The 27,031-nt window shown below is 35.8% G+C and overlaps 1 protein-coding gene across 3 annotated transcripts in view; it reads left to right on the forward strand.

The window, feature by feature from the left end:
• Nucleotides 1-27,031, forward strand: part of LOC107711862 (glutamate receptor ionotropic, delta-2-like) — a 423,523-nt gene that overhangs the window by 334,865 nt on the left and 61,627 nt on the right. For all 3 annotated transcript variants that reach the window (XR_001636744.1, XM_016516928.1, XM_016516929.1), the window contains exons 10-11: nt 1,962-2,159; nt 7,002-7,314. Coding sequence is in view for 2 of the 3 variants with exons in the window: in XM_016516928.1 (XP_016372414.1) it covers nt 1,962-2,159; nt 7,002-7,314 (511 nt within the window). In the remaining variant the exon portion in view is untranslated. The remainder of the gene's footprint in view (nt 1-1,961; nt 2,160-7,001; nt 7,315-27,031) is intronic.

A 27,031-nucleotide genomic window follows, 5' to 3' on the forward strand; every position in this document is an offset into this window, starting at 1 on the left:
TGATTCCATAGTTTTAGGAACTTGCTTGTCATTGAGTCTTTTCACAATTCTGTGTAACATGCAGCATTGTCAGCATTACTGAGGACGTTTCCACTGCTCACACAGAGTCCTCTCTAAACCTCCTCCTTATAAAAATAAGCATTTTCTCTGTGTGACCTTCAGAAACTCTCCAGAGCCAGTTTGGCAGTGTATGACAATGTTTGTAGACCTTTTATGAAACAGCAGTAGGCCCAAGGCTCAGACTAAATCCAAATCGCACCATATCCACCTCCACAATAGTCTGCCAAGCTGGTTTTGAAGATCCAAGGAGACTCCGCTCGTCTTTATCAGTGGAGAACGACTAATCAATTCAAATGGCAGTCTCGCTGCTTCAGAAGAACGGTTTCTTCAGCCATAGGCAGAGCTAATGCTTGTATGATGAGTGTGAATCCGGGTATATATTTTTCATTTAAAATCCTTTTCGTGAAGACTTAATTTCTTTGATGTGAGCACAGTAAAACCTTAAATCCCTAATTGAGCATTAGGGATCTTATGAGTCAGTCAAAACCCACTATGAATAATGTATGACTGACAAGCACCATCAAGTTAAGTAATATTTTGATAAATGTGAATCTTTATATAGAATTGAGAGAGAATGGTTTGTTCGGACCCCTCTCCTATTGAATTTGGCGTTTTTGTTATTATTTCAGAGTATTCATGCCTTAATTTTCATTCCAAGAACTTATGAACTGAACTGAAGTGTTTAAAGTGAATCATGTAAATGTCTGGAGAAACTGTACTTTCACTACTTTTAGTATGATAATGTTGGAATGCTAATAATTTAGCATGTCAGTGTTGTTACAACCGATCTTGTCCTGGTGTGACAGTGAGACAGTTTCCTCTTTGAAATGAATCAGAGATCATCACTAGAATGTTCTTTGCCCAAATGTACCATTTCATTTGATCAAAATTGACATTATCATTATCATAGCATTATCATATAAATAATTTGTAGATTTTATATATTAAATATATACAAATATATTAAAACAGGGGAAAAGACGGAAAAATAAATATGCATATTTTTAAGAATAATTGGTGTAGTCTTGACCATGTTCAATTTGAAAATATGCATCTACACTTTTCTATGCGTTGTCCTTCTGTTTGTAAACAGATCATTCCTTCTGTTTGTCAAGAGAACACTGTCATCTCATTTTTATAAAAATAATAATAAAGTTAAGCTTTCATCTTAAAGGTTTTTTATATAAATAAAATGTATTATGTACTGGGGGTCTTGATAAGTTAATAGTATCACAAAGATTATTTGTGATTTAGATTTTTTTATTTATTTAGTTCTTTCTTTAAAGGCCTGCTGTGTCATATACTGTATATCCTTTTCTGGGGTTCCTTTAGTTCCTCTCTGGCTGGAGTTCAAACCTGTAAACTTTGTGAGGTCAGCCCAGATCCTCCTGTATTCCCTGTAAAGATTCACTCATCTACCCTAAAAGCAGAGCTATACATATTTACTTTCTTCACATTACTCTTGATTGGATATGACGTGGCACTAATTCCCGTCTGACATTTTTTTCTCCGAATTATTCCAGCTCATAAGAGGAGGTTAAAGCCAAGTGACATTAAGCTTCAGCCCATATACAGCAACATTGCCTCCTGCTGAAAATAAAATCAAATTATGAGCATTAGCTAAGCTGCTGTAGGAGCTTATGCGTCTGCTTCAGGTAAACACTTGTGTCAGCTCCAGGAACAGATCTGCCACCCTCTGTGTTTTTTTAGTAGACTAGTTATGATACCCTGCTGACTCTAAAACCGGTGCCCTCACTTACCTCAGTGTCTGTAGGCATTACCGTTGGACTGTTTTTGTATGTGTGTCTTAATACTCTGCAACTGTTTTTGTTGCTTTTAGCTTGATGATTTAGTCCCTTTATAAGCTGATATTATGATTTATCTGCTATTGCTCTTTCCAGGAAGAACCATTTGTGATGGTCTCAGAAAATGTGCTTGGGAAACCTAAGAAGTACCAGGGGTTCTCAATCGATGTACTGGATGCTTTGGCCAACTACCTTGGCTTCAAGTATGAGATCTACGTGGCCCCTGATCACAAATATGGCAGCCAGCAGGCTGATGGGACCTGGAATGGCCTTATTGGAGAACTAGTTTTTAAGGTAAGACATGATGTTTATCTGGGATGTGCAAAATCTAGAATTGGGGGCCGTGAATTTAAACAGAATTTAGCTTCGCCCTTAGGAAGTTGAATTGGAATGACAGAAGAAAAATGTATTCATTGCATTCTGGGAGATTAATTGTATTTCCACCCTAGTCCTCAAAAGTCCTCAAAATCAATCAAACATGCAATCTATCTGTCTGTCTGCCTTTCTGTCTGTCTGTCTGTCTGTCTGACTTCAAAATTCAGTTTTAAATGCTGAAAAACTCTGCTTTTTAATGTGTATATATACACTACATGGTCAAAACTATGTGAACACCCCTTATAATAATGAGTTGTCTATTTTAGCCATATCTATAATTAATTAACAAGTGCAAAAAATCTAGCATATACTCTTACAATCTCATTAGACAAACTTACTTTTTAGTGGATTAAAAACGGTGTCAACCTATTATATAGGCAAAAGACAATATTTTAAGTGGTAATACTTGTTTAAAGCTGAAAGGACCATTTCAAACTATTTTAATGATGCAGAATTATTTTAGCACAGTCAGCACTGCCTTTGATTTGCCTAACATAATACAGTCTGGCTGAATGCTGCAGACTTATGTGCTTTCCATTGGCTTTCTCAAACTATCCTGGGCTTTATAATTTCCCTGGTATTCCCAAACAGTCTGCACTACTTTGATAAAGAAGAGCGCAGATTGCTTACATGTGAATGAGGGAAAACCTCATACTGAAATGTTGTCTGCTGACAGACAAACAAAAGGCAAATCTCACAGCAGTGAGAGGTCAGATACACATTTTCAGGGCCATTACTCCAAACCTCCCGCTGTTTTCCATTCCACAGCTTTTTCAGCTCTGCGACACACCTCCATCCCTACTGCTTCCTGCACTGAGAATATTCCTCACCACTGTTCGGTCAGAGGAACAGAAACATGACCCACAGTGTACTGCTGCTTATCTTCATTTCCAGAGAGATAGACCAAAAACGCAAGGAAAATATTAAGAAGCACTAATCCCATTGTTACGGCGGTCTCGGTTGACACATTGTTTTTTCAGCAACTTCACATCTGTGTGCTTTCATGATACACGAGACCTTTGATGTTTTATTGCAGTTCGGTATTTCAGCAAAAGAGTTTTTGATTTTTCATTAGCTTTTTGTGTTCTAATCGTGTAAAAAAAAAAAAAGGTTGTTATGACATGATACAACAGGCCAGGGCATACAAGAGAAAAAAAATGTTTCTTTATACTACATATGTTTGAGGTTAATAAGAGTTGTTGTTGTTGTTTTATTTTTAAGAAATTTATATTTTTCTTCAGCAAATATGCATTAAATTGATGACTGAAGTGACAGTGAAGACTTACATTGTTACGAAAAAAGTTAATTGCTTCTGAAAATCCAGCTTTGTCATCGAAGGAATAAATTATATTGTATTCAAACAAATTAAAACAAATAAATGCAGTCTGGGTGAGCATGAGAGACCTATTTTAAAAGCATTAAATAATCTTACACACTTTTGAACATTAGCCTATTGTTATATATAGTGCATTATTTACACCTAAACACTTGTGTAGATGCTCGCACAAAACAATATTCTTTTGTGCTGAGCTTTACTTGGAATATTATTATCAATCTGTACATTATCAAAACCATTTCTGCTTTTCTAAGCACTTTTTACTTGGCAGACCATGAAATTAGCAGATTTAGTCAGCTGTGAGTTAATTGTGTGTGTGTGTGTGTGTGTGTGTGCGTGTCTGTGTGTGTGTGTGTCTGTGTGTGTGGTGGCATAAAATAACATCTGTAATTGCCCCTTGTGGGATTAATAGAGTAGTAAACTAAACTATCAGAAACTAGTGCTTACTTGATGTACATGATTGTTTTTCTTCTTACACAATTTCAGGAGATGAGTCATTTTCTGATCGATTTACAAAATCATCAATATGTGTTTGAAGCCATTGCTGGCTGTCATCCTGTCAGCTAAGCTCATGTAAAAAATAAATAAATAAATAAATCAGCCCATTTGTTAAAAATGTTGAACTGTTTCAAATTGCACTTAGATGTTTTATAAAGCCAGCAATTGACTTTTTTTTTTACTAACTATTTTCACAATTAAGTGGTGAATTTATTAAATATCTTAGTACTCTCCCAACAACTCTACAAAAGGTCATTTTTTTAAATATTACAGCATATTTTGCAATAGACAAAATCACCAAGTAGGCCTATCACAAAAAACAAAGAGTTTCATCAATACATAGCTTTCATTTCATTTAATCATAATCATAATGCAGTTAACATTGGATAAATATCACAGGTATTATTGATTTTATGTATATTTGCTCCTCAAATGATGGCTCTGCATCAGAGACCTGCAACAGGGTGCGGCGCAGGACAACTCTTGATGGGCGAGTGCGGGTGTGGGCGGGAAGAGACCCGTGTGTGCGGGATGCGGGAGAATAAAATGATTCGACTCCAGCATAGACATAAAATGTCTAAAACATATAAATTGTTATTTATGTGTTGCACAAAAGCACCTAATAACATTAAAATGATTAACACGCGCAAGCTAGGCAGAGTTTCTATTTATAACACGTGATTAAAGGGTTGCGCAATGTTGCCAATCACAGACTCAGCTGTTGATTTCTGGAACGCAATGACCAATCAGAGGTGATGAAGTTAGAATCTACTCACCGCAGTGCTGGAATTGCGTGCTCAAGAATCCTCTCATTTTAACACACGAAGTGTAGACATTGTGAAAGATTAATTGTGCATATGTTCATTGTGTTATATCAGAGCTTTATGAGATCGCGATGAACTGAGATGTCAGCTTTTAGTGATAATAAAGGAAGCGCTTCTCGCATTGTCCCATGCCAAACCATGCACGCACCAGCCCATGCTCGCTTTTCTATTAAAAATAACACTGGTTTGTGAATGTTGATGCTTAGCCTAAATAACAAATATTTTATCGGGAGCATTTATGCTGGGATGTTGTGGATTTTAGGAGGTGTTACAGAACCATTTGATGTAAATTTCTTTGATGTGCTGAAAAAAATCTATATAGATTACTTTTATGTGGGCGGGAGCGGGACAAAACATGAATGTTGCGGGCGGGAGCGGGACCAGATAAGATATTTTTCTGCGGGAGCGAGCGGGCGCGGGACAGAATCTTGCGGGAGCGGGACTGAAAAATCCATCCCGCGCAGGTCTCTACTCTGCATTACAAAACAATAAAATGTTTTCATTCAGCACCTCTAAGGGCAGTTTGAAATGTGTTTTTTATTGTTTGCTGTTGAATTAACTTCTGAACTACTATTACTAAACCGAAAAAAAAACTAAACTAAATATTTTTGCAGCTTAGTTCAATAAATGCTCTTTTTGTTTTGAGGGTTAATAGTGTCAGATTAATACTATATAACTATTCTATCTTAAAATATCACAGAAAATTTGATTCTTATCATATGACCCCTTAAATTTAAAATTATACTTTAAATTTAAATTTAAAATTAAACTTAAGTTAGTTCAGTAGCTTTGTAGGTGTACCACTTACATAAAGTCAGTCTATCCAGTTCTCATTATTCTCTCTATTCTGAAAGTTTGTCAGGCCCTTTTTTATAAAGCAGGCAGTCTGGTACTACTAAGTTTCTAGGTCGAGACAATCAGAGAGGCACTTGTTATGTGGATTAACATTTGTGAAGGTATCCGGGCGCCGGATGCTCCTCTAACCCTGCTCAAACACAGAGGTCCTGTGGGGGTCCGTGATCTCTGAAGGTGGTCAGGCAGGTTAATGGGAGTCAGACAGGTGACACTGGCTCTCATGCTATGATAATGACATGCCTTTGTTCTGCCGATGGTAATGTCTCTTGACAGGAGCTCTCTCAGGCTGCAGAGGTCTCATCTAATCTCACCGCTGCGGTGCGCACCTAGTCACAATAATTTCCAGAAGTGCCAAAAAAAGAAAGAAAACACAAATTAGAAGTTGTTTAGCATTTAAACGCTGTAGAAGCAATTTTGTTTTTGGCAGCAGACAGTGTTGCCTCAGTATTCATTAGAGAAAGATGTGGATATTTTTTATTTATTTACATTGTGATTGCTGACAATGAGAAGTGCTGCATATTTGCACGTTTACTGATTGAACATAATGGAAATGATCATTTATCATTAAGCTGATTTCTTTTTGAACATGAGATAGCAAATGGAAATAGATTTTTACATTTCAATATGTTTGTATCCAAGTATTGAAGATAAATGCTTTTTATACTGTTTCTCCATATAAACACAAGGAGTAATGATATTTTTAATCTTTCCAAATCATTTTTTTTTTTATCTGAAATAATTTGAATTGGTTCAAGGCATACATTTTTATCAATTTATTCCTTGAACCCAGGAGTTGAACCCATGACCTTGATGCTGCAAGAGCCATGCTCTACTGTATAAGCTACTGGAGCAATATTTACCAGTACATAATAATAAATATAATAGAATCAAAATTAATAACACTTTATGATAAAGTTTGCAACTTATTATAATAATAAACACATTTATTAAATTAAACAAAATATGTATAGTTTACAACACATTTTTACTTGGAAAAAATGACACACGGGGACTTCATGTTTCAGTGATAGAGAACAGTTTTAACTGATTTAGTGAATCAAATGAATCAAACTAACACCATTTTTGCTACTGAAATTTAAATCAGAGGCAATATTAAATATTAAAGGCAACATCCTCCAGTATTTTTCTTGGATTATGCTATAAGTGAGATGCACATATAAATCTGTTCTTTGTGTGATCTAGCTTTAAATGTCAGTTCTCTGTGTGTTTTTTTTTTTTTTTGGGCAGAGAGCAGATGTAGGTCTGTCAGCCCTGACCATCACTCCTGAGCGGGAGAGCGTGGTAGACTTCACCACTCGCTACATGGACTACTCCGTCGGTGTGTTGCTGAGGAAGGCGGAGAGGACGGTGGATATGTTTGCGTGCCTGGCCCCTTTCGACCTGTCTCTGTGGGCTTGTATAGCCGGCACAGTGCTGCTGGTGGGCACTCTGGTGTATCTCCTCAACTGGTTGAACCCTCCCAGACTGCCGATGGGCTCTGTCTCCTCCACAACCCTCTACAACTCCATGTGGTTTGTCTACGGCTCCTTCGTTCAGCAGGGTGAGTTTGTGCGTGAGCGTATGATATGCTTTGTGTTGAAAGAAGAAAGGAGATTCAAGAGTGAGAAAAGGATAGATATAGAGACCAGCAGGGCAGAGAGATAATTTTAAGTGCTCACTTTCTTTTTAAAGTGTGTCTGTGTGTAATGGTAGATGTGTGTGAGTGTTTTGTGCACCAAAGATTATATATGACAAAAGGAGAAAAATACAGAGATAGAAGGAGTCAAGGGAAAGTTGAAATTATACGCAAATCATATCTGAACTTTCTGGTTTTCTTTCAAATTCTTAAGGGGTCAGAAGCTGTTTTTTGGACTAAAGATGGAGAAATCGAAAAGTGGGAGCAGGAAAGGGGAGGGGTAATCTTCAGAAATGTGGAAGAAGAGAAAAGAAATTAAAGAAAGTTGAGGGAAAACTCATCAGTTGCAGTTTTCTATCCTCAACATGTTGAGCAAACATCAATTGATGTCATTAAAGGTGCAGTAGGAGATCTTGGAAAATGCTAACTTCAGCCTGATAGCACTGAAAGCGAATGTCCCACCCTTCCTGCAGTCGCCGTCCAAAGCCACACCCCCTGAACACATATACGCTCACAGATATACGCTCCTACCAGAGACAACATTACTACAATAGGCTACATCAGCGGTTCCCAATTCCAGTCCGCAAGATGTACATTTAAATAGTATTTATTTACAGACATATTATGTCACACTTCACACTTCTCTATAAATTTCGTCTGTGTGTGAAGACGCTGCGCAGCGCAAATCCGTGAATGAATGTTCCGAAGTGAAGTAAACTTCAGCGGAATATGTTTGCATGCCTGGCCCCTTTCGACCTGTCTCTGTGGGCTTGTATAGCCGGCACAGTGCTGCTGGTGGGCACTCTGGTGTATCTCCTCAACTGGTTGAACCCTCCCAGACTGCCGATGGGCTCTGTCTCCTCCACAACCCTCTACAACTCCATGTGGTTTGTCTACGGCTCCTTCGTTCAACAGGGTGAGGTTGTGCGTGAGCGTATGATATGCTTTGTGTTGAAAGAAGAAAGGTGTAGGGATCATATCGATTGGAACACAGTTCATGCTCGTAGCTCACTTCTAGCGAGCTGGTTATCTGAATCGAGTATGTTAACTAAGCGAGACATGAAAAATATGCAGAGCGGGGGGACGCGAGGACTGGAATTGGGAACCGCTGGGCTACATCATGTGTCATTCACTGGTGAGAAAACTTTAAAAGCACTACAATACCAGGAAGGAAGATCGGGTTGTTGATGTTTGTCTGCCATTCTTGCTCTGTCTGCACAGCACGCGTGAACGCGCTGATGACTTATCCTGTCTGCGCGAACTGGGTGCGCAGAGGTATGCTAATACATAACTTGACAGGCAGATAGGAAAGCCAATTAAAATGCTCGGACCGAGCATTTTGATTGGACAAATATTTCTTGGTCCTACGCCTTCCACAGAATATATAAATACAGATAAATACATTTAGACCACTTAACTTAATGATTGCTATCGGGATGTGAAGAGACTTTCAACCAGCATAACAAAAAATGTTTCTGAAAACAATTACCTATTGCACCTTTAATTACCAGCAATATTTTGGCATGTTTTGCTACAGACTGTTTGTGAAAGCGCTAAGGCCAATTCCAGTGTTACGGATGTGACAATGTGAAATGGAGCTTCTGAGAGAAAGTACTAATTATAGCAAACCATGTGTATGCTTTTTTCTAAACCCCTGCAGATCTCGCTGCAGATTTGCTTTCTCATTTTAGATAGATTAACTTGCAGTATGTACAAAATGAACACATATTGCTTGTATGTACTCTGTGATTTCCAGAATCCAATAACAACAATACCTGCAGAATGAAAGTTTGGCTGTCCATAGAACAGACTTTGTTTGTGATTACTTGTGATTATTGTCTTTTTAGAGAAATATGGGCATGATTAGTTGTAAAAGCCTAAGCGGCTGTTCACACAGGAAATGTTCTCAATCTGTGCTTTTATTTAAGGTTCATATGTGCCATATAGATGTCCTTGACTATATACATTACACAGCTCTAAGTATATTGAACATGTTTGATATTTTGAGGTGTCTTTAGAACACATATTGTTTTCATTTGTCATGCATCTCCTATCAACGAGGCTCAAGTTTCTGCATAAATATGGTAGTGTGTGATTCTCAGTTGTTTAGTATACAATTCCCAATTTTTCTTACTAACCATTTAAAAAATTGGCAAATATACAATGTCTAGTGTTTTAACATCTGTTCTGATTTTAAACGTTGTGTCGTTTTGTTTGGTACTGATATTTTTAAATGCAAGAATGTGTCCTGTGAAAACAGCCAAGTAGATGGTGTATTAACATGACCATGCGAGATCCTTATTGAGAAGATAAAGTAAAAATTTATATCCCTATTTTTGAAACCATCAAACATGGCTTGTTTTATTATCATTGCACACCTTGTGTGGGGCATAAACAATAACATTTCCTTTAAAAGTTTTATTAGAAAACATTAATACAGTACAGTTGAGACCTAAACAAGGTTACGTTCCTTGGGTAAACACTTCATTATCCAATGGAAAGGTTGACATTTGCATGGAATTGTACTTAAACAAAAATCAGTGAATTTACATGAGCTGGTTATAATGATGATGATTATAATAAGACAGCCTAATTGCTCCCTTGTATCTGGGTCCATTTCTGTTCTAATTGCAATCTATGCTTCTTTTTGAAATGCGCTCATTATGGTGAGAGATCAGTTTATTAATGCGCTTGCATCAGACCACTGAACCGAGTTCGGTGTCTTTTTAGGCTGAAATTGTTTAGATGGAGCTGATTACATGCTGTGGAATAGGCTATGGCACCAGAATCAAACAGAGTTTATTTAAAAATATATACGCACAATTGTGCTGTGTGCTTACATGCATTCCCCCAACCACTTAAAACATCCCTATCATCCTTTGTCTTGCAGCCCTGTTTGATGTTTTGCAGAGAGCTGGTTGTACAAATACACCCAATCTCTAAAACAAGAGAGAAGGGAACGGGGAGAGAAGGGATGTAGCTGGAATGGCATAGCTAGAGTCGCTCTCTTTGATGAGTCACTTTCATCTCCCTCACAAAGACCTCTGCCTCTCTCCTCTGATGCTTCTTGACTTTTTGTTTTATATATCCCCCTTAAATAAATATCATTTTCACATTCATTTCTTTGCTGTGTCTTTCTGTATATCTTATACAGAGAGAATTAATGGCCATGAGGATTACATGTGAGCAATTTCATTGGGTTGGACCTTTGCAGTTCATATTAATATTAAAGGAACATTCTCAGTTCAAAGTCAGTTGGCTGGACTTCTGGCATAATGTAGATTACCACAAAAAAAATTATACCGTTGAATGTTAAAATACAAATACTCAGTTTTCACACATTTTTTTTAAACATCTTTTAAATCCAAGAAGATTTTCCAGAAATGTTTCTTTATCTGTGTGCGTTTTTTAAGTAAAAGGTGTAGATTTGTAATTAATGCCAAGCTCCCTGATGTCTTAAGGTTACTAAAGGAACCACATTAATTAACTGAGAAAAAGCATTTGTGCTGATCTTTGAAGCCGACCGCTGATCACTCTGTAACCTTTCTTGCATGTACTGTAGCTTTGGAATGAACTGTAATTCAAATTTTTTCCTTTTATAATGCCCTGTTATCTTTATAAGCACTTTAACTAACAACACTTATTACTGCACTGTATCACTATAGATCAGTGGTCACCAACCTTTTTAGGCCCAAGATCCCTGACCTCGGCCTTTATGAAAGACAAGATCTACCTATTGAAGAATTGATAGAAAAAGACATCCCAGATTGTGCTTCAAATTTGAGGCCTATAGATACTGCAACACCACACAGATGATGAGCTGTGCAAAATTTGACATCATCAGTATGTTTTATTAGAATCTTATGTTTCTTTATTAAATTCATATAAAGAATTGGCATGGGCAGCTACGGGAGGGCTTCCAAGGCTTAAGCCCCACATGTGTTTAGTAGAGCCCCGGAATTTTTTTTTATTATTATTATTTATTTATTTTTTATTTTTTTAATTGCCTTATGTTTCCCACGGTGTTTTCAAGCCCAGTCACAAATAAAATCATTTAAAGCTGCAATTTGTTCTGGAAATCACATATTTGTAATTGTACTTCTGCAGAAAAATGAAAGCTCATTTAAATTACTAATCAAGCCTTATGTTGTGTCAACAACCCCAAACACATTAATTAACTGAGAAAAAGCATTTGTGCTGATCTTTGAAGCCGACCGCTGATCACTCTGTAACCTTTCTTGCATGTACTGTAGCTTTGGAATGAACTGTAATTCAAATTTTTTCCTTTTATAATGCCCTGTTATCTTTATAAGCACTTTAACTAACAACACTTATTACTGCACTGTATCACTATAGATCAGTGGTCACCAACCTTTTTAGGCCCAAGATCCCTGACCTCGGCCTTTATGAAAGACAAGATCTACCTATTGAAGAATTGATAGAAAAAGACATCCCAGATTGTGCTTCAAATTTGAGGCCTTTTACTTAATTAGTGATGCGCTGGTCATAGCTGATTCAGAATTCAGATTTTATTTTCTTTCTTTTTTTTTAACTAGCAAATGGGATTCTGATACTGATACTGGTTTTTAAGCAAATTTATTTATTGGCTTTTTGCTTTATAATAAACAAACTGGCTTTAAACAAAAATATCTAGCCATTTGAAATTAGAGGCAACCACTGCATTTTAATCACGATCTGCACGGGCAGTTGTTTTTTAAAATCATTTAAAGCTGCAATTTGTTCTGGAAATCACATATTTGTAATTGTACTTCTGCAGAAAAATGAAAGCTCATTTAAATTACTAATCAAGCCTTATGTTGTGTCAACAACCCCAAAGAAATGTGTCGTTTTTTTTTTTTTTGCAAAACCTGCAAACTTTTAGAAAATCCAATCCTTATTTATGTCACAAGCATCCATTTTAACAGCCTGCTAAATTCTAAACAGTTAAAAGCACAACTTCTGAACCTTGGTCATACTGTATATAATGCTCACACTATAAAAGTTTATAATATTGGATAAATAATATTATAAATTATAATATTAAAAGCAGGTGTAACCTTTTTTTAAAGATTTATTTTTGTCCTTTTTTTTTACCTCATTCAGATAACATTTCTAGGTAAGGCAACAAGGCAACATTTCTACTTTTTTAAGTTTTTAAGTTTTTCATCTAATATTTTATTTTATTTCAGGTTTATTTAACTTACCAAAAGCGACACTACTCTGAAGCACAACCGAGTCGGAGTGCTGCCCACAAGGCTATCATCACTGACTAGGTGTGACATTGTTAACATTTACTATAAAATATGCCATATTTCAGTACTTCATCAAAGGATGGTCCCATAAGCATCCATAGACGTCTGGGCTATGTTCCGAATATCCTCTGACCCATTAGCATCCCTTAGGTTGGTTAGGTTTGGTACAACTAATAGTAGTGGTTTCTAAGGCATATACTTTCGTTAACATTTGGGCGCACACATTTTCTGCAGAAAATATAAAAAATCTATTTTTCTTCCACATAAAGTTTATCCACTGAAATAGGAAAGTCATGGTTATGTTTGATAGTAGATCTCAAGGGCGTTTTCTCTTGCGGTTCACAAGTCGTCACAGAGATGGGTTAATTCGAAGTGCTGCGGCATCAGAAGAGAATGAGGTAAAACAGACTACAGGGAGGTGGAAAAAAATAGAAAGAGGGATAGGTGACAGGTTCGATCATCCTACCGTTTGAGTGTCTTGCAATTAGATGAGTTTCTGTGGCACACCGATGCAAAACACAATTCAATATGTTCTCAGAAACACACACACAAACATTCGGTTCTCTCTCCATTCCCCTTGTTTTGTGTTCACACATCTGTTTAACTGGACCCCCACTCCTCAAACCAACCCTTACATGCATACACACATTAAAAAGTGTGGCATCACAATGAATATAAGGGCCACAGGCCCCTATCAGCGCTTTCATCTCGGCTCCTCTCTCTTATTCCTTTCATCTTCGTTCTGACTGAGCTCCCCCTCGTTCCACCATCAAGTCTGAAATATGAAAAGTGCATACTCACTCTCTTTTTTCAGCCGCGTCATACGTCAGTCTGGAGAGAGACATAATGGTTTTGAAGAACCCTGTTTTTGTCTGACACTTAGAAGAGAACAGAACAAGCTTTTTTTTCTTTTTCGTTCTCTTTTTTTTCCATACCACATGTCCTTTGCCTTATCGCTGACACACAGAGACCCAGCGCTGGGTTCCTCAGCAAGGCGCAGGATTTGCTCTGACTACCATTAGGTTTAATCTGTACAACCATGGGCAAACCAGCACACAAACACCCTCAATGGCTTGCGGGTCTTCGTCATTCCAGCATTTGAGCTTACAGACAGGTACTCACAGACGTGGACAGGAAAAGTCAAGCCCCAGATGACCCTTCAGTCAAAAATTAGGCAAACTGAGAAGACACATTGCAGGAACTGCATGAAATCCTGTCGCAAATATCACCCTCGAGGGGCTGCAAACTTTGAAATGTTTCAGAGGGGATTTTTTTTTTCTTCTTCTTCTTTTTCTCCAGGGGTCTTCAATTTTTTTCAGGCCAAGGACCCCCTGTTGGGTATTACATAAAACTGGGAGTTGCTTTTTAAGCCTGACCTAATAACATGCATTTAGTACCATATTAATGTATTTCCATATATTTTTAATGAATTTTACTATTATTTTAATGCATTCCAAATCCATTCAAATAATCTTTCAAATGCACAGCAATTAAAATATTTATTATATATTATTTATCTAGTATATTTTTAATCTATACACTGGCACACATTATAGTAAGTTTAAATTAAACAGAATTACTTAATTAACATGAAGTATTATGAACTAACAATTAACATTTTTTGTTAATTTAACAAAAATTAATTTAACAGTTAATGTTAATTTAAATATACTATAGTTCATTGTCAATTCGTGTTCATTCATAATACATTCATGCTGATTTATCCAACTTGGAATGTAAAATGTATTAGAAAATGTGGAAATTAGCATTAACCAACCTTAATTAAGTTGGTATTTTTCCATATTAGTTCATGATACTTATCGATACACTTTAATAATGATCGATATTTATACACTTTAATGTGGGAGGGACAATGAAACAGGTGACATTTATAAGGTCCCATTTGTTAACACTAATGCATAACTAACATTAACATTAACTAAAACTGAGCAATACATTTGTATAGTATTTATTAATCTGATAATATTAGTTAATAAAAAATACAACTGTTCATGTTAGCTTAGGTCCATTAAATAATATTAAACAGATACATCTTTGAATTTTACTGAAATGTTGAAATGTTGAAATTAACATTTAACTAAGAATAATAAATGATTTAGAATTATTTTTCATTGCACATTCATCTAGACTAATGTAGTTAACTTATGTTAACAAAAAAAGTGTCGTAAAGCATTAACATTTAGCTCTCTTAAACTTTTTTTTTTAAATGCATACTTTTAATTTTAAATCAAAAATTAGTTTCAGATCAAACAATAATTGGTGGACCTCCTGCTGTACCACTGCAGACCCGCTGTTGGAGACCCGGTCATTGAGCAACACATCGCCTCCGCTGACCTTATTCTTTCCTGCACATGGAACTGATTTCATCATCCTCCAACCCTACTGTGCATAAAGAAGAGATGTAATGCATGCAAAATTGGAGCATAACTCAGCACTATATAATTCATCGTGAATGTGTAAGGGAGATTAGTTTTTAATTTCAGACCTTGCTGCAAATCGCCACTGGGATCCGAGATGTAAGCCACCGCACAGCAGTGCTTCCACAGTACACAGCTCCACATGCTATAAGCATAAATATGCTTTCACACAAACAGAATCTGTGCGCACATACACTCTGCCTGATGTAGAACACTCATGAGACGCATGATAAAAGCTGTTTTACATGATATGTGCGAGTTCCCACCTTATTTGTTTCAATAATGTTACAGTAATCACTTTTTTTTGAGCTGAGGAAGAAGTGGGTATCACTTGTGCTTTGCTTACAGTCTTGTCACACCTCTCGTGTTCACATACCATGTAATCTTTTAAGCACTATTACGCAAGCTGTTGGAATAGCAACACAAGATTGCTAGTTAGTTACACTACTGTTCAAATGTTTGGGGTCGGTACAATTTTTATAAATGCTTTTAAAAGAAATCTCTTGTGCTCACCAAGGCTGCATTTAATTGCTCAGAAATACAGTGAAATCAGTAATAACTCTTTTCTGTGTTAATATATTTTAAAATGTAATTTATTCCTGTGATGGCAAAGCTGAATTTTCAGCAGCCATTACTCCAGTCTTCAGTTTCACATGATACTTCAGAAATTATTTTAATATGCTGATTTGGTACTTAAGAAACCTTTCTTATTATAATCAATGTTGAAAACAGTTATGTTGCTTAATGGTTTTTTTTTGTGGAAACCTTTGTAATATTTTATCAGGTTGATCAGTTTAATGTGTCCTTGCTGACACATTAAACTGATCAACCTGATCAAATATTACAAAAGCTTTTTTAATACATCTTATTGACCCAAAAGGTTTGAAAAGTAGCGTTTATTTTTGTTCTGGCAAAGAAAATAGTTCCAGACAAAGGCACAGCAGAATGTCAGTATGTGTGGAACAAAAACACTATGATTTAAATACCTCAAAAAGATGAATTGGTTCGATCTTTTTTATTTATTTATTTATTTATTTTTTTTTTTTTTTTTTTTTTTTTTTTTTTTTTTTTTTTTTTTGTGGAAACCTTTGTAATATTTTATCAGGTTGATCAGTTTAATGTGTCCTTGCTGACACATTAAACTGATCAACCTGATCAAATATTACAAAAGCTTTTTTAATACATCTTATTGACCCAAAAGGTTTGAAAAGTAGCGTTTATTTTTGTTCTGGCAAAGAAAATAGTTCCAGACAAAGGCACAGCAGAATGTCAGTATGTGTGGAACAAAAACACTATGATTTAAATACCTCAAAAAGATGAATTGGTTCGATCTTTTTTATTTATTTATTTATTTATTTTCTTTTTTTTTTTTTTTATTTTCATTTTTATGAACTAATCAAACAAATCGATTCACTAGAATGAAGCAGACTTTACAACTCTATATATGAGAGCAGGAGCAGTTAGTTGTGTGTGTTTGAATATTATCAGCTCAGCTGTGTTTGAGCACACTACACAATACTGCTTGTTACTAGAAAAGCTACTACTAATTACTTGAAAAACATCTGAACTACTTTTAATCTACTGAAAAATTAAGGTAAGTGTCGCTACTTTTTGTTTGTTTCTCCTCAGTATTGGTAAGGACACAAAATTGTTGCATATTCAGTATCAGCACACACACAACCCTACGGTTCTCTTCACTTGCAGTAGAGTCTCTTGTCAGGGCTGTTTCTTGTATAATTGGGGCAGATCTATTTCAAGTGGATACTGTTACACAGCTATGAGAGAATACAGTGGTGAGAAAAAAGATGAAAAGTGGAGAGCAGTTGACTGAAGCTGTTAGAGGGAGGAGAGACACAGGGAGCCCCACGCAGCCCATGCGAAAGATTACTCATTTCCAGCCTCACCTCACTTTTCTTCTTTCATTAGTCTGGCCCGTTTAGACAGGCCGAGAGGTGCCGAGCCCCTCGGCTGCGTGGAGTTGTAATTATTAGTGACACGCTCAGCCTGCCCCGCCTCCCCGCTGACCTAATCCAGAGGAGTGTGGTGGGGAGGGTCGACTCGACCTGTCACACTGTATGACCATAAACCCATCTCACCGCTGACATCTTATTTGTTTCACCTAATCAGACTGTGGGTGGCACTTCACAAAGGTGGCACACAGGGAGCAAGGGGGCATAATTAGTTATTTTGCCTTCCCCTCCTGACAAAAGAGACTGTCAGGTAGAAGGGTCACTTCCAATTCGTCTGTGTTTTAAGTTCAGAACTTATTGTTTTGTTGTTTTCTGGCTTTAAAAGCCTACCCAGATTACAATTTTGGGAATGTTAGTTTTTGGCTCTCAAAAAGTTCCTTGGACCTGTCTAATGACAGGTTTTTGCACAAACAAACGAACGAACAAATGAATAAAAATGTTTTAAATGTTTTAAATTCAAAACTTGTTGTTTTCTAGCCTTAAAAGCCTGCTGCTCATATTACTTCACAAGTTTTATTTCCCAGAATGTTCAGGGAATGTTACCAGAATAGACGTCCTAGCATTTCTGGCTTTAAAAGCCTACCCAGCTATACTGTATAAAAAAATTAAACATTTGAGGCTGTAAATAAAGATTATTGGAGTATGTTTTACAAGAGAGTGCTATTTCAGTGCTGTTTCTGTCTAATTATTTGTGAAATTTACTAGCAATTTCTGAGTGAAAATTGTTTCAAAGTAAATCCTACACCAACTTTTTTCAGTGTGACCATTTTTGGTTCCCCGAACATTGTGGAAATGTTTTTGGTTCTCAGAGAAGTTTCCTAAAACAGACATTCTAATGTTCTCTGTTGGGTAGCCAGGAAAGGTTTTTTTTTGTTTGTTTTTTAATACATAAATTCACTTTAGGTTTGTAGAATATTCTCTTAAAGTCGACAAAGATAATTAGCAAATAATGATTTTAAAAATCTTATCCAAGTAAACGTAAATAGGATTTTCCATTTAGGTTTGGAGAACATTCCCCTAACATTCATCTGAAGTTCTCTAAGAGTAAAATTTTTTTTTTAATCTTGTCAAAACAAATTTTTCAACTTTTTAAAAATGTACTATTATAAAATCAGCCTGTTCATGTATTCTGCATTTTATCTGGCCTGCCTCCGAGCTACTAAGAAGCTTACACGATCTTAATTAAATTTGCCATAAAGTATGTACAATTATGCAGTTCTCCTTAATGTAATATTTGAAACTCCGGCTCTCTTTACCTCTGTTTTTAATATATTTGATTTTTATTAAATTATGCCTATAAGCTGTGTAACATTGATTTATTTTACTGCAGTTTGAAATATCCATTACACTTGTGCCATGTCTGCTCTATAGCCTTGCCTTTAGTAACAAGCCACGCTCCATAGAAAGCCACATAGACACAATGATATATTCAATAGTCACTTTATATTATATTATATAGATGGATGACACCCATCTTTCATGACACCCATCTAAAATCGAAAGTAACTTTACTGCATGTCTTTGAGAAACAGGCAAACCATGGCTTCTCCTCATGCTAGTGTGAGCAGTATGTTGCAAAGTGCCACATAGTGAGTGCTGTAACATTAGCAAAGAACTTTTGAGGTTGTATGTTGTCTGAATGAGTCATGATCTGCGTGATCAAGATACGTGCATGAGAGAATACTCAGCGGCATACAGCTCTTGAGAAAAGAAGCGACGAGATTCTCACTGATGCACAGGTGCTCAGCTTTGCTGTGTATCTGACTCTGAATTCAAAAGAGATGTGGAAAGAAATATGAGATACTCAAACTGTGTAAATTATAAATGCTGTTAGTCTATTATGTTTACCTAGGCTGCGTTTACTTTATCAAAAATATAGTATAAAGTAATGTTGTGAAATATTACTATTATTTTTTTAAATATAATATATTCAAATATATTTTAAAATGTATTATTTCTGTGAGGGCAAAGCTGAATTTTCAGCATCATTACAGTTTTCAGTCTTCAGTGTCACATGAGCCCTCAGAAATCATTCTTATTATTATCAATGTTGAAAACAGTTGTGCAGCTTTATTTTTTTTTTCAGGATTCTTTGTTAAAAGTTCAAAAGATTAGCATTTATATTAAATATAATTAGTTTGTAACATTTTGAATGTCTTTACTGTCACTTTACTGTCACATCAATATAATGTGTCCTCGCTGATTAAATTATTAATTTATTTAAGAAAAAAAAAATTCTTATTGCCCCAAACATGCAAAGAGCTGGTCATCTGTTCATAGTCTCAATACGTATACCAAATGTTTAATCTGCCTGACCCTTTTAAAGTTCAGAGTCAGACCTCAGATGTGTAAGTGTACTATGTGTAAGTGTTACTGTCACAAACCATGAATTATTCACTGTATTTTATTTTAGTTGAAAGTGTATGCCATTGGCAAAACTGGCTCTTGATGAATTCTGTCACATCAGCACTGTGTGACTAAGTGAATTACATCCAAACACCATCCAGGAAGATTGAAAATGGTCAGTGACAGCTGGCCTTTCTAGATAGATAATTTATCTGTCAATCATCTATGCAATTATACTAGCGTTCACGCAGATGTGGGAGTGTAGAGTCAGACGAACTCAGCACTGCCTCTGTGCCTCCTTCTTAAAGGATCGTAAGCCCACCTCCACCGAGGGAGGACAGGAGCCTTTGTTTCATTCATGCTTCGCTTCACATAGCCTTTCCCAGGCTTGGCGCTTGCTGGAAGAGCTGGGCGTGTTTGCTGTAACCTTGGCCTTTTGAGTTCATAATTCATTCTGCCCAGCCAGAACATGAATGACACAAATGACTCATCATGATGAAATAATCAGCCACTCTAAATGAAAACTCTTTTGAAATTAATTCATGAGGCCCTGCATCCCCTGCCCTCCAGTTTCTGATTAAATAAAATGAGAAAAATTGACAGTGACAACGAGGGGATTAAATATTAACTGCACATCGACTGACAGCACAGACGCCTTGAACTTTAGGACACTGATTTGCACTGCCTTCTTAGGGGAAAAGCCCAAATAAGAATTTTGCTGAAATCTTTTAATACGACAGCTTCCACCGCACGCATTATGATAGACCTATAGAAAAAAATATTTGAATCTTTTTCTTTTCTAAGAATGGCTTAACTTGAAGTGCTGTAAAAAAAATTTTGGAAAAAAATATTATTTTAAGGTACTTTATGATATGTTGCCATACGGCAACAGCATACAATAGTGATTCATGAGGCCCTGCATCCCCTGCCCTCCAGTTTCTGATTAAATAAAATGAGAAAAATTGACAGTGACAACGAGGGGATTAAATATTAACTGCACATCGACTGACAGCACAGACGCCTTGAACTTTAGGACACTGATTTGCACTGCCTTCTTAGGGGAAAAGCCCAAATAAGAATTTTGCTGAAATCTTTTAATACGACAGCTTCCACCGTTCTCTTCAATAGATACTTTAAGGTCTCTAAGTCACAAATTGTTGCCTACAGTGCATCCAGTACAGATCTTTTATCTTTTATGGGTCAGTTAGTGTAAGATAACTTTGGAGGTTTTTTTTTTTTGGCAGTGTTTTAACTACCTTTTTAATGCCTTAAGCAATAGTTCACCCATTTTAAACCTATATGACTGACTTTAATCTGTGATGTTTTGAAAAGTGATTTTTTTTTTCATACATTGAAAGTCATTGGGGTCCAATGTTGTTTTAAGCAAATTTTTCGTCTATATATGTTAGATAAAAAAGCATAAATTACACTCAACTAAATTAGAAGCACGTGTGAAATGTACTATACAAATTAACTTGACGTGCCTTACCAATGCCTAACAATCAGAAACTGTGTTAAATAGAATTTGATATGCAAGTAAAAAAGGATCTGTACTAAAGCGTTTTTCTGCTTTACCACAGTAAAAGATGCAAATATAGTCATTGAAAGTGAACGAAAAAAAAAGAAATATTTAGAATCCCCTGCGAAAATGTGTGAGAGAAGATTTGGGAAAAGAAAATTTAAAAAAAAGAGATTCCATGTTCAGTGGAATAACTCATGGAATATTGTTAAATTAGTTTGAATCCAAATGTTTTAATTTAAATGCTAACCTTTTTCTTTCTAAATAAAGCGTTGTACTAAACTTGTGTCGTAATATTCAACTAAAACAGCCTTCACATACAAAAAAAAAATTGTGTTATACTACCATATGTGGTACTTGGCCAAGTTGTCAAGATGAACAATTGCATGTAATATAAAAATGAATAAATTTATACAACAGTTCTTTCTGGTTCTCGAATCTGATTGACTGAGAGCCTTTTCCAGGTGTGCAATATTCTAGTGATAACAGCACTCCAAACATTTATATCACTCTGCTTGCAGTATTTCTCACAGCGAGTGTCATGGCGGCCGGTCAAATCCACTATATTTTTTTATAAATAATACTGTTTTGTGTCACGGAATGTAGTTTTAAGATATTTTTGGGTGAGAATGTAGTTGATTAGAATTCAAATATGTTTTTTTTGTTAATAAAGATAACGTCTATTTGAAAATTTTCTTCAATGTTTTCGGAGATGTGAGTTCCAGGGTGTCAGCAGGCGTTCAGCGCTCATTAACCTCACCTCTATAGTGGTTAAACATGAGATACAATTTGTTTTGGGAAAATCTAACGGGCAGTCTTTAATCTCATGAATCTATCATTTGTTCCAGAGCAAATAGTTTTGGCTGATGGCAAAGTCTCATAACATTATTTTTAATATAATTGTAATGCTGTATATCGAGCGCTACATTTGTACTTTTGACTAAACTGCCTAGCAACCTTTATGATGGCTGTTGTTGTTTTTTAAATATTATCATTCTTAAATAATATTTTATATAAATAATAGTAGTATTTAATTATAGTATTTAGTACTGAGAAACGGTGTGTGTTCGTGATGGTGAATTTAGATACATTATTCCACCATTAGATGGCGACAAGAGACTGTCTTTGTGAGTGAGTCAGCAGTAAAGACTTTTATATTGAAAGAGACTGAAACAGGCTTGTAAACAAGGAAGATACTTTTACTTTCAACAACACCTTGTAAGACGCAGCCAACAAATGCACTGAGCAGTGCCGTCATCTGAAATCACCCTTAACAGATGGAAGGATAGTATGACAAAGATATCGCTTTCTTCAGCGGACATTCAAACTAATGTTTTATTGTGAATATGAGATTGAGTTGAAGAATGAATGCTGTATCAGATGCAGGTAATCACACTCGCTCAGTCCATCTCTCTCTCATAATACCCTACATCAGGGCTCTCCAAACTCGGTCCTGGAGGGCCGGTGCCCTGCAGAGTTTAGCTCCAACTTGTCTTAACACACCTGCCTGGAAGTTTCTAGCATGCCTAGTAAGACTTTGATTAGCTGGTTCAGGTGTGTTTAATTAGGGTTCGAGCTAAACTTTGCAGGACACCAGCCCTCCAGGACCGAGTTTGAAGACCCTTGCTCTACATAATACAGTGAGCTTTTAATACAGTAATACAATAAGCTTTTAATGAAGCAACTCAATGTTCCTCGATACTAGATCTAAAGTAATGTTTTCGAATTAGTAAAAGAGACTTGGGCTCAGCTGTTAAACTGTTAAACATTTCTTTTTATGTTCCACAGAAGGCGAGATGAAGGTGGGTAAAAGATGACATAATTATTTTGGGGTGAACTAGTTTGCAATTTCTTCACCACTAGCAGCACTAAATGCAAATGCAAAAATAATGGCTGTCCAAAAAATTGTCTTCCATAATTTGGACAAACATTTAGTCCCACCTTACTTATAGTTAACTCTGCACATGAAACTAGAACAGGAGAAAATGTTCTAGAGAAAATATGTATCACAGAGAAACTTTAAAAAATGTGTTGGACAGCTTGTTATATATGCTAAAGATCTTTATGGTGTCTGAGGCACTGTGAGATCCAGCATTACAGCAGTGCATGAAGCTTTTATTGGCATATAATTTATTTTTCTAGTGGACTGCATGTCTGCTGGCTCCTGTTTTCCCAGTCACATGTCTCTGCCAGAGCTGATTGGAATGCTCTTGCAAACTGAGCAATGTTGAAAGCACCACAGAGCCACAGTGTTTACACTTTTCAGGGAAATCAGCCTGCTAATGACTTACTTAATGTCTCTGCACATTAGACTCTGGTAGGAAGTACTTTAACATTGAAAAAATAAAACAGCATTTTTAAAGGACCTTTACAGAGCTTTTACACCAAGTTTTTCTTTGTGACATTGACAGGTGGTCATTTTTTATGCCATTTCAAGCTGGTGAAAAGTACTGCTTCATTTGCCAAAGGTACACTCAAGCATAGAATTGTGCAATGACAGCAAAGGAGGAGCCTGGGCATGCCCAAAATCCAGGCCATCTCTATGTTTATTTAGAGCATTTATAAATCACAAGATAAAAGAGAATTAACGCTAGGCTTTTATATGGGTCCCTGTGGACTAGTATAGAGAAAATGCCCCTAAAAAATAAACAAACAGCTTGGTTGATGGGTTTTGTGGCTTTTTCAGCATACATTAACACCTTTCCCATCTGTATTAAACACAATGCCAATGTTTCTCCTCAAGTGGGAAAATGAAGTAATTTTTCTTGTCGGTACAGACTCTGAAATTATATCACATTTATTGATTCTGAAAATGAGAAACAAACCAGTGGAAGTAGAGTATCTGCTGAATCAGTCGTTCTTTCCTTAAAAGATTATTTCATTCTGCTGAAGTCATCAAAAAGTGAAAGAAAATTAGTGGGGGGGGGGGAGGTTTCTCTCCAATTTCAGATATTTGTATGCAGCTTCTGAGTAAACTGACGTCCTCTACATCTTTTTTAGAGAACTTCAATGACTTTTGATGAAAAGCAAGAGTGAGAGCATTTGTCCATAATGTAATTCACAGCCAATGCTCTCAACTGTGCTTTTTTTAAGACAAAGCTCCAGATGACTCGTCTCACATCCTCACGTCAGAGATGTGCATAATATCACACTAGATTATCTGGTTTGTTGTAGCCATGCATTATGTATTGCATCTCTTTCCTGAGTACCCACTACATGCATTGAAAGAGATCTCTCTGTGAAAGCTCACTTGTTTTTCCATGCATTTCAATGTCTGTTTCTGTCAAGTGCCTATGCCTTTATATCGCAGCATCCCTTTATTCTCAAAATCATATAATTCCAAGCGAAGACAGAAATTCTGAAATTGCAATTTCATGAGAATATTAATTTAATGAGAAAAAAATGTGAGGAAAAAAATGTGACTTCATTTGGAAACAAAAGACATCTCTTAATATTTTTATTTTATTTTCGCAAACAGGAGCTTCTATTTAAATGTGGTTTTTATGGCTTTGTTGTTTTAGCTTATAAGCAACAGATATATGAGATATTAAATGCTTGTCATATTTCAGGTCAGATCGCAATGTTTGTCAAAATATGATTTATTTATTTTTTAGGCCTAGTTTTCACAAGTTTTTGAAAACTTACATATTGTCATCAATGCTGTTTAAGTATTATTTATATACTATTTATTTTTTCAATTAGCTATTATTTTTATATTTTCAGTTTTCATTTTAATTTTTTTAATTAAATTAAGTGGTAGTAATTCTGTATTGTTTGTGTTCTTGTTTTGTATTCTTGTATTGTTTAAGTTAAGTTTGTTTAATTTTTATATGTGCTTTTGTCATTTTTATTTGTTCTTTTTAATATTTCTATATACCATTTATTTATTTGTTTGTTTGTTTGTTTTTTTGTTGTTTTATACAAAAATTTGAAATTTTGCCTTGACAATTCAAAGTTTAAGTTTTTCATCTAATTTATATTTTAATTTATTTCAGCTTTATTTAAATGATATCCCTTTAAAGCCCTGTTCAACTCATATCTGAAGGTGTTACATCACAATGTATATGTACAGTGGGTATAGAAAAGAATCACCCCCTTTAAAATAATCACATTTTGTTGCTTTGCAGCCTGAAATAAAGACGGACACAGTTTTTGTTTTATCCAGCTGTATTTACTCAGTGCAACTTATAAAGATAAAACACCAACTTATAAGAAAAATAAAAAATAAAAAAACAGAATCACTGAATTGGAAAAAAGGATCATCCCCTTGTGTCAGTATTTTGTTGAACCACCTTTTGCTTTAGAGGGCAGCAGATTTTCCTCAAGAATTTGACGGTATTTTGCCCCATCCATTTTTCCTTCTATCCTGACAAGTGCTCCAGTCCCTGCTTCAGAGAACATGCACACAATGACCACTCTTTCTCATCAATTCCTGCAGCTGCTTCAGAGTTGCTGTAGGCCTCTTGATAGCCTCTCTGACCAGTTTCCTCCTGGCTCTTTCATCCAGTTTGGAGCGACGTCCTGAACCAGGGAGGGTGTGTGTTGCACCAAATCCTTCCACTTCTTAATAATAGACTTCACTGTGCTTCTAGGAATTATGTGTGCTATTGAGAAGGTGATTAGCAACACTTGATTGAGTTTACAAGTCAGTTTTAGGAGGGGGTGATCCTTTTTCCAACTCAGTGATTCAGTTTTTTTTTTCTGACATATATAAAAAATATATATATTTTTTGTTATTAAAAAAAAACTGTCTCCGTCTTCATTTCAGTCTTGATTATTTTAAAGGGGAGTGATTATTTTCAAAACCAACTTATGATGTTAAAAAAACAAAACAAATAAAAAAAAAATATATATATATATATATATATATATGGGCATGTAGAGAAACACCCCCATAACAGGATATTACCACCTCCATGCTTTACTGTAGGAATGCTGTTATTTAGATGGTGAGCTGTATTGGATTTCCGCCAGACATATTGTTTGGTGTGGAGGCCAAATAATTAAATTTTAGTCTCATCTGCCTCAGAATTTTCAAAGTGTGTTTTGGCAAAGCTCAGTCGTGACTGCATGTGGCCCTTCTTGAGTAGTGTATTGTTTCTTGCAACCCTCCCATGCAAGCCACATTTGTGAGAATTTGTGATACTGACATATATAAAAAATATATATATTTTTTGTTATTAAAAAAAAACTGTCTCCGTCTTCATTTCAGTCTTGATTATTTTAAAGGGGAGTGATTATTTTCAAAACCAACTTATGATGTTAAAAAAACAAAACAAATTAAAAAAAATTTTTTTTTTTTTTAAATATATATGGGCATGTTCTACATATTCTGAGGCACAATAACAGTAATGATAATGTTCCTTGACATAAATGTCTTTGGTACAGACTTAGAAACGGCTTAAATATGAAATTCATGTTCTCTGAGGTGCTAGTCTACTGTTGTAACTGAGCTGGATGACTATATCACTCCTGACAGTTTGCGTGGGTTAGCAGGTCAGCCATGTGTTTAGTAAACAGCCGTGTCTAGATGTGAATGCTGTAACCTAACCATGAAGGAATTCTTACTTGAATAAGGTCAGATTTAGACTTGTCATCATATTAAAATACAGCCTAGAACATATTTAATTATAGTCTAAGCTCATTACAAAGTCTGTAACAGCACATATAGCCACACACTGGTGACTCAGTAATTATGCAAACACTTTCAAGTAGCCAAATCATGCACAAAGGGTGTTTGCATGTGTGCATTTTATCTATCAAGGGGGCAACAGAAGGCAAACAACCCACAAGTTGACTTCTACTGTGTGAAGTACGTTATGATACACTCCTACAATATCTAATGGAATTAAATCACATTATGAGCTCTCATATGGGATTACATATGGATTACTCAAGAAAATGTGCAGTGGATTCAAGTCGTCAATTTATAGACAGGCATCTTTGTGGGGCGTTTCATTAGCATAGTTCCAGGCTGAGGCGGTGGCACACTGGAGAATCTGTTTTAAAGCTTCATTTTCCATTTTATTACACATCTTTAGGAGAAACAGAGATGATTTTATTATTTTGTGTGTGTGTGTGTGTGTGTGTGTGTGTGTGTGTGTGTGTGTGTGCGTG

This window comes from Sinocyclocheilus rhinocerous, unplaced genomic scaffold (assembly GCF_001515625.1).
Source record: "Sinocyclocheilus rhinocerous isolate Xijiao unplaced genomic scaffold, SAMN03320098_v1.1 scaffold988, whole genome shotgun sequence".
NCBI lineage: Eukaryota > Metazoa > Chordata > Actinopteri > Cypriniformes > Cyprinidae > Sinocyclocheilus > Sinocyclocheilus rhinocerous.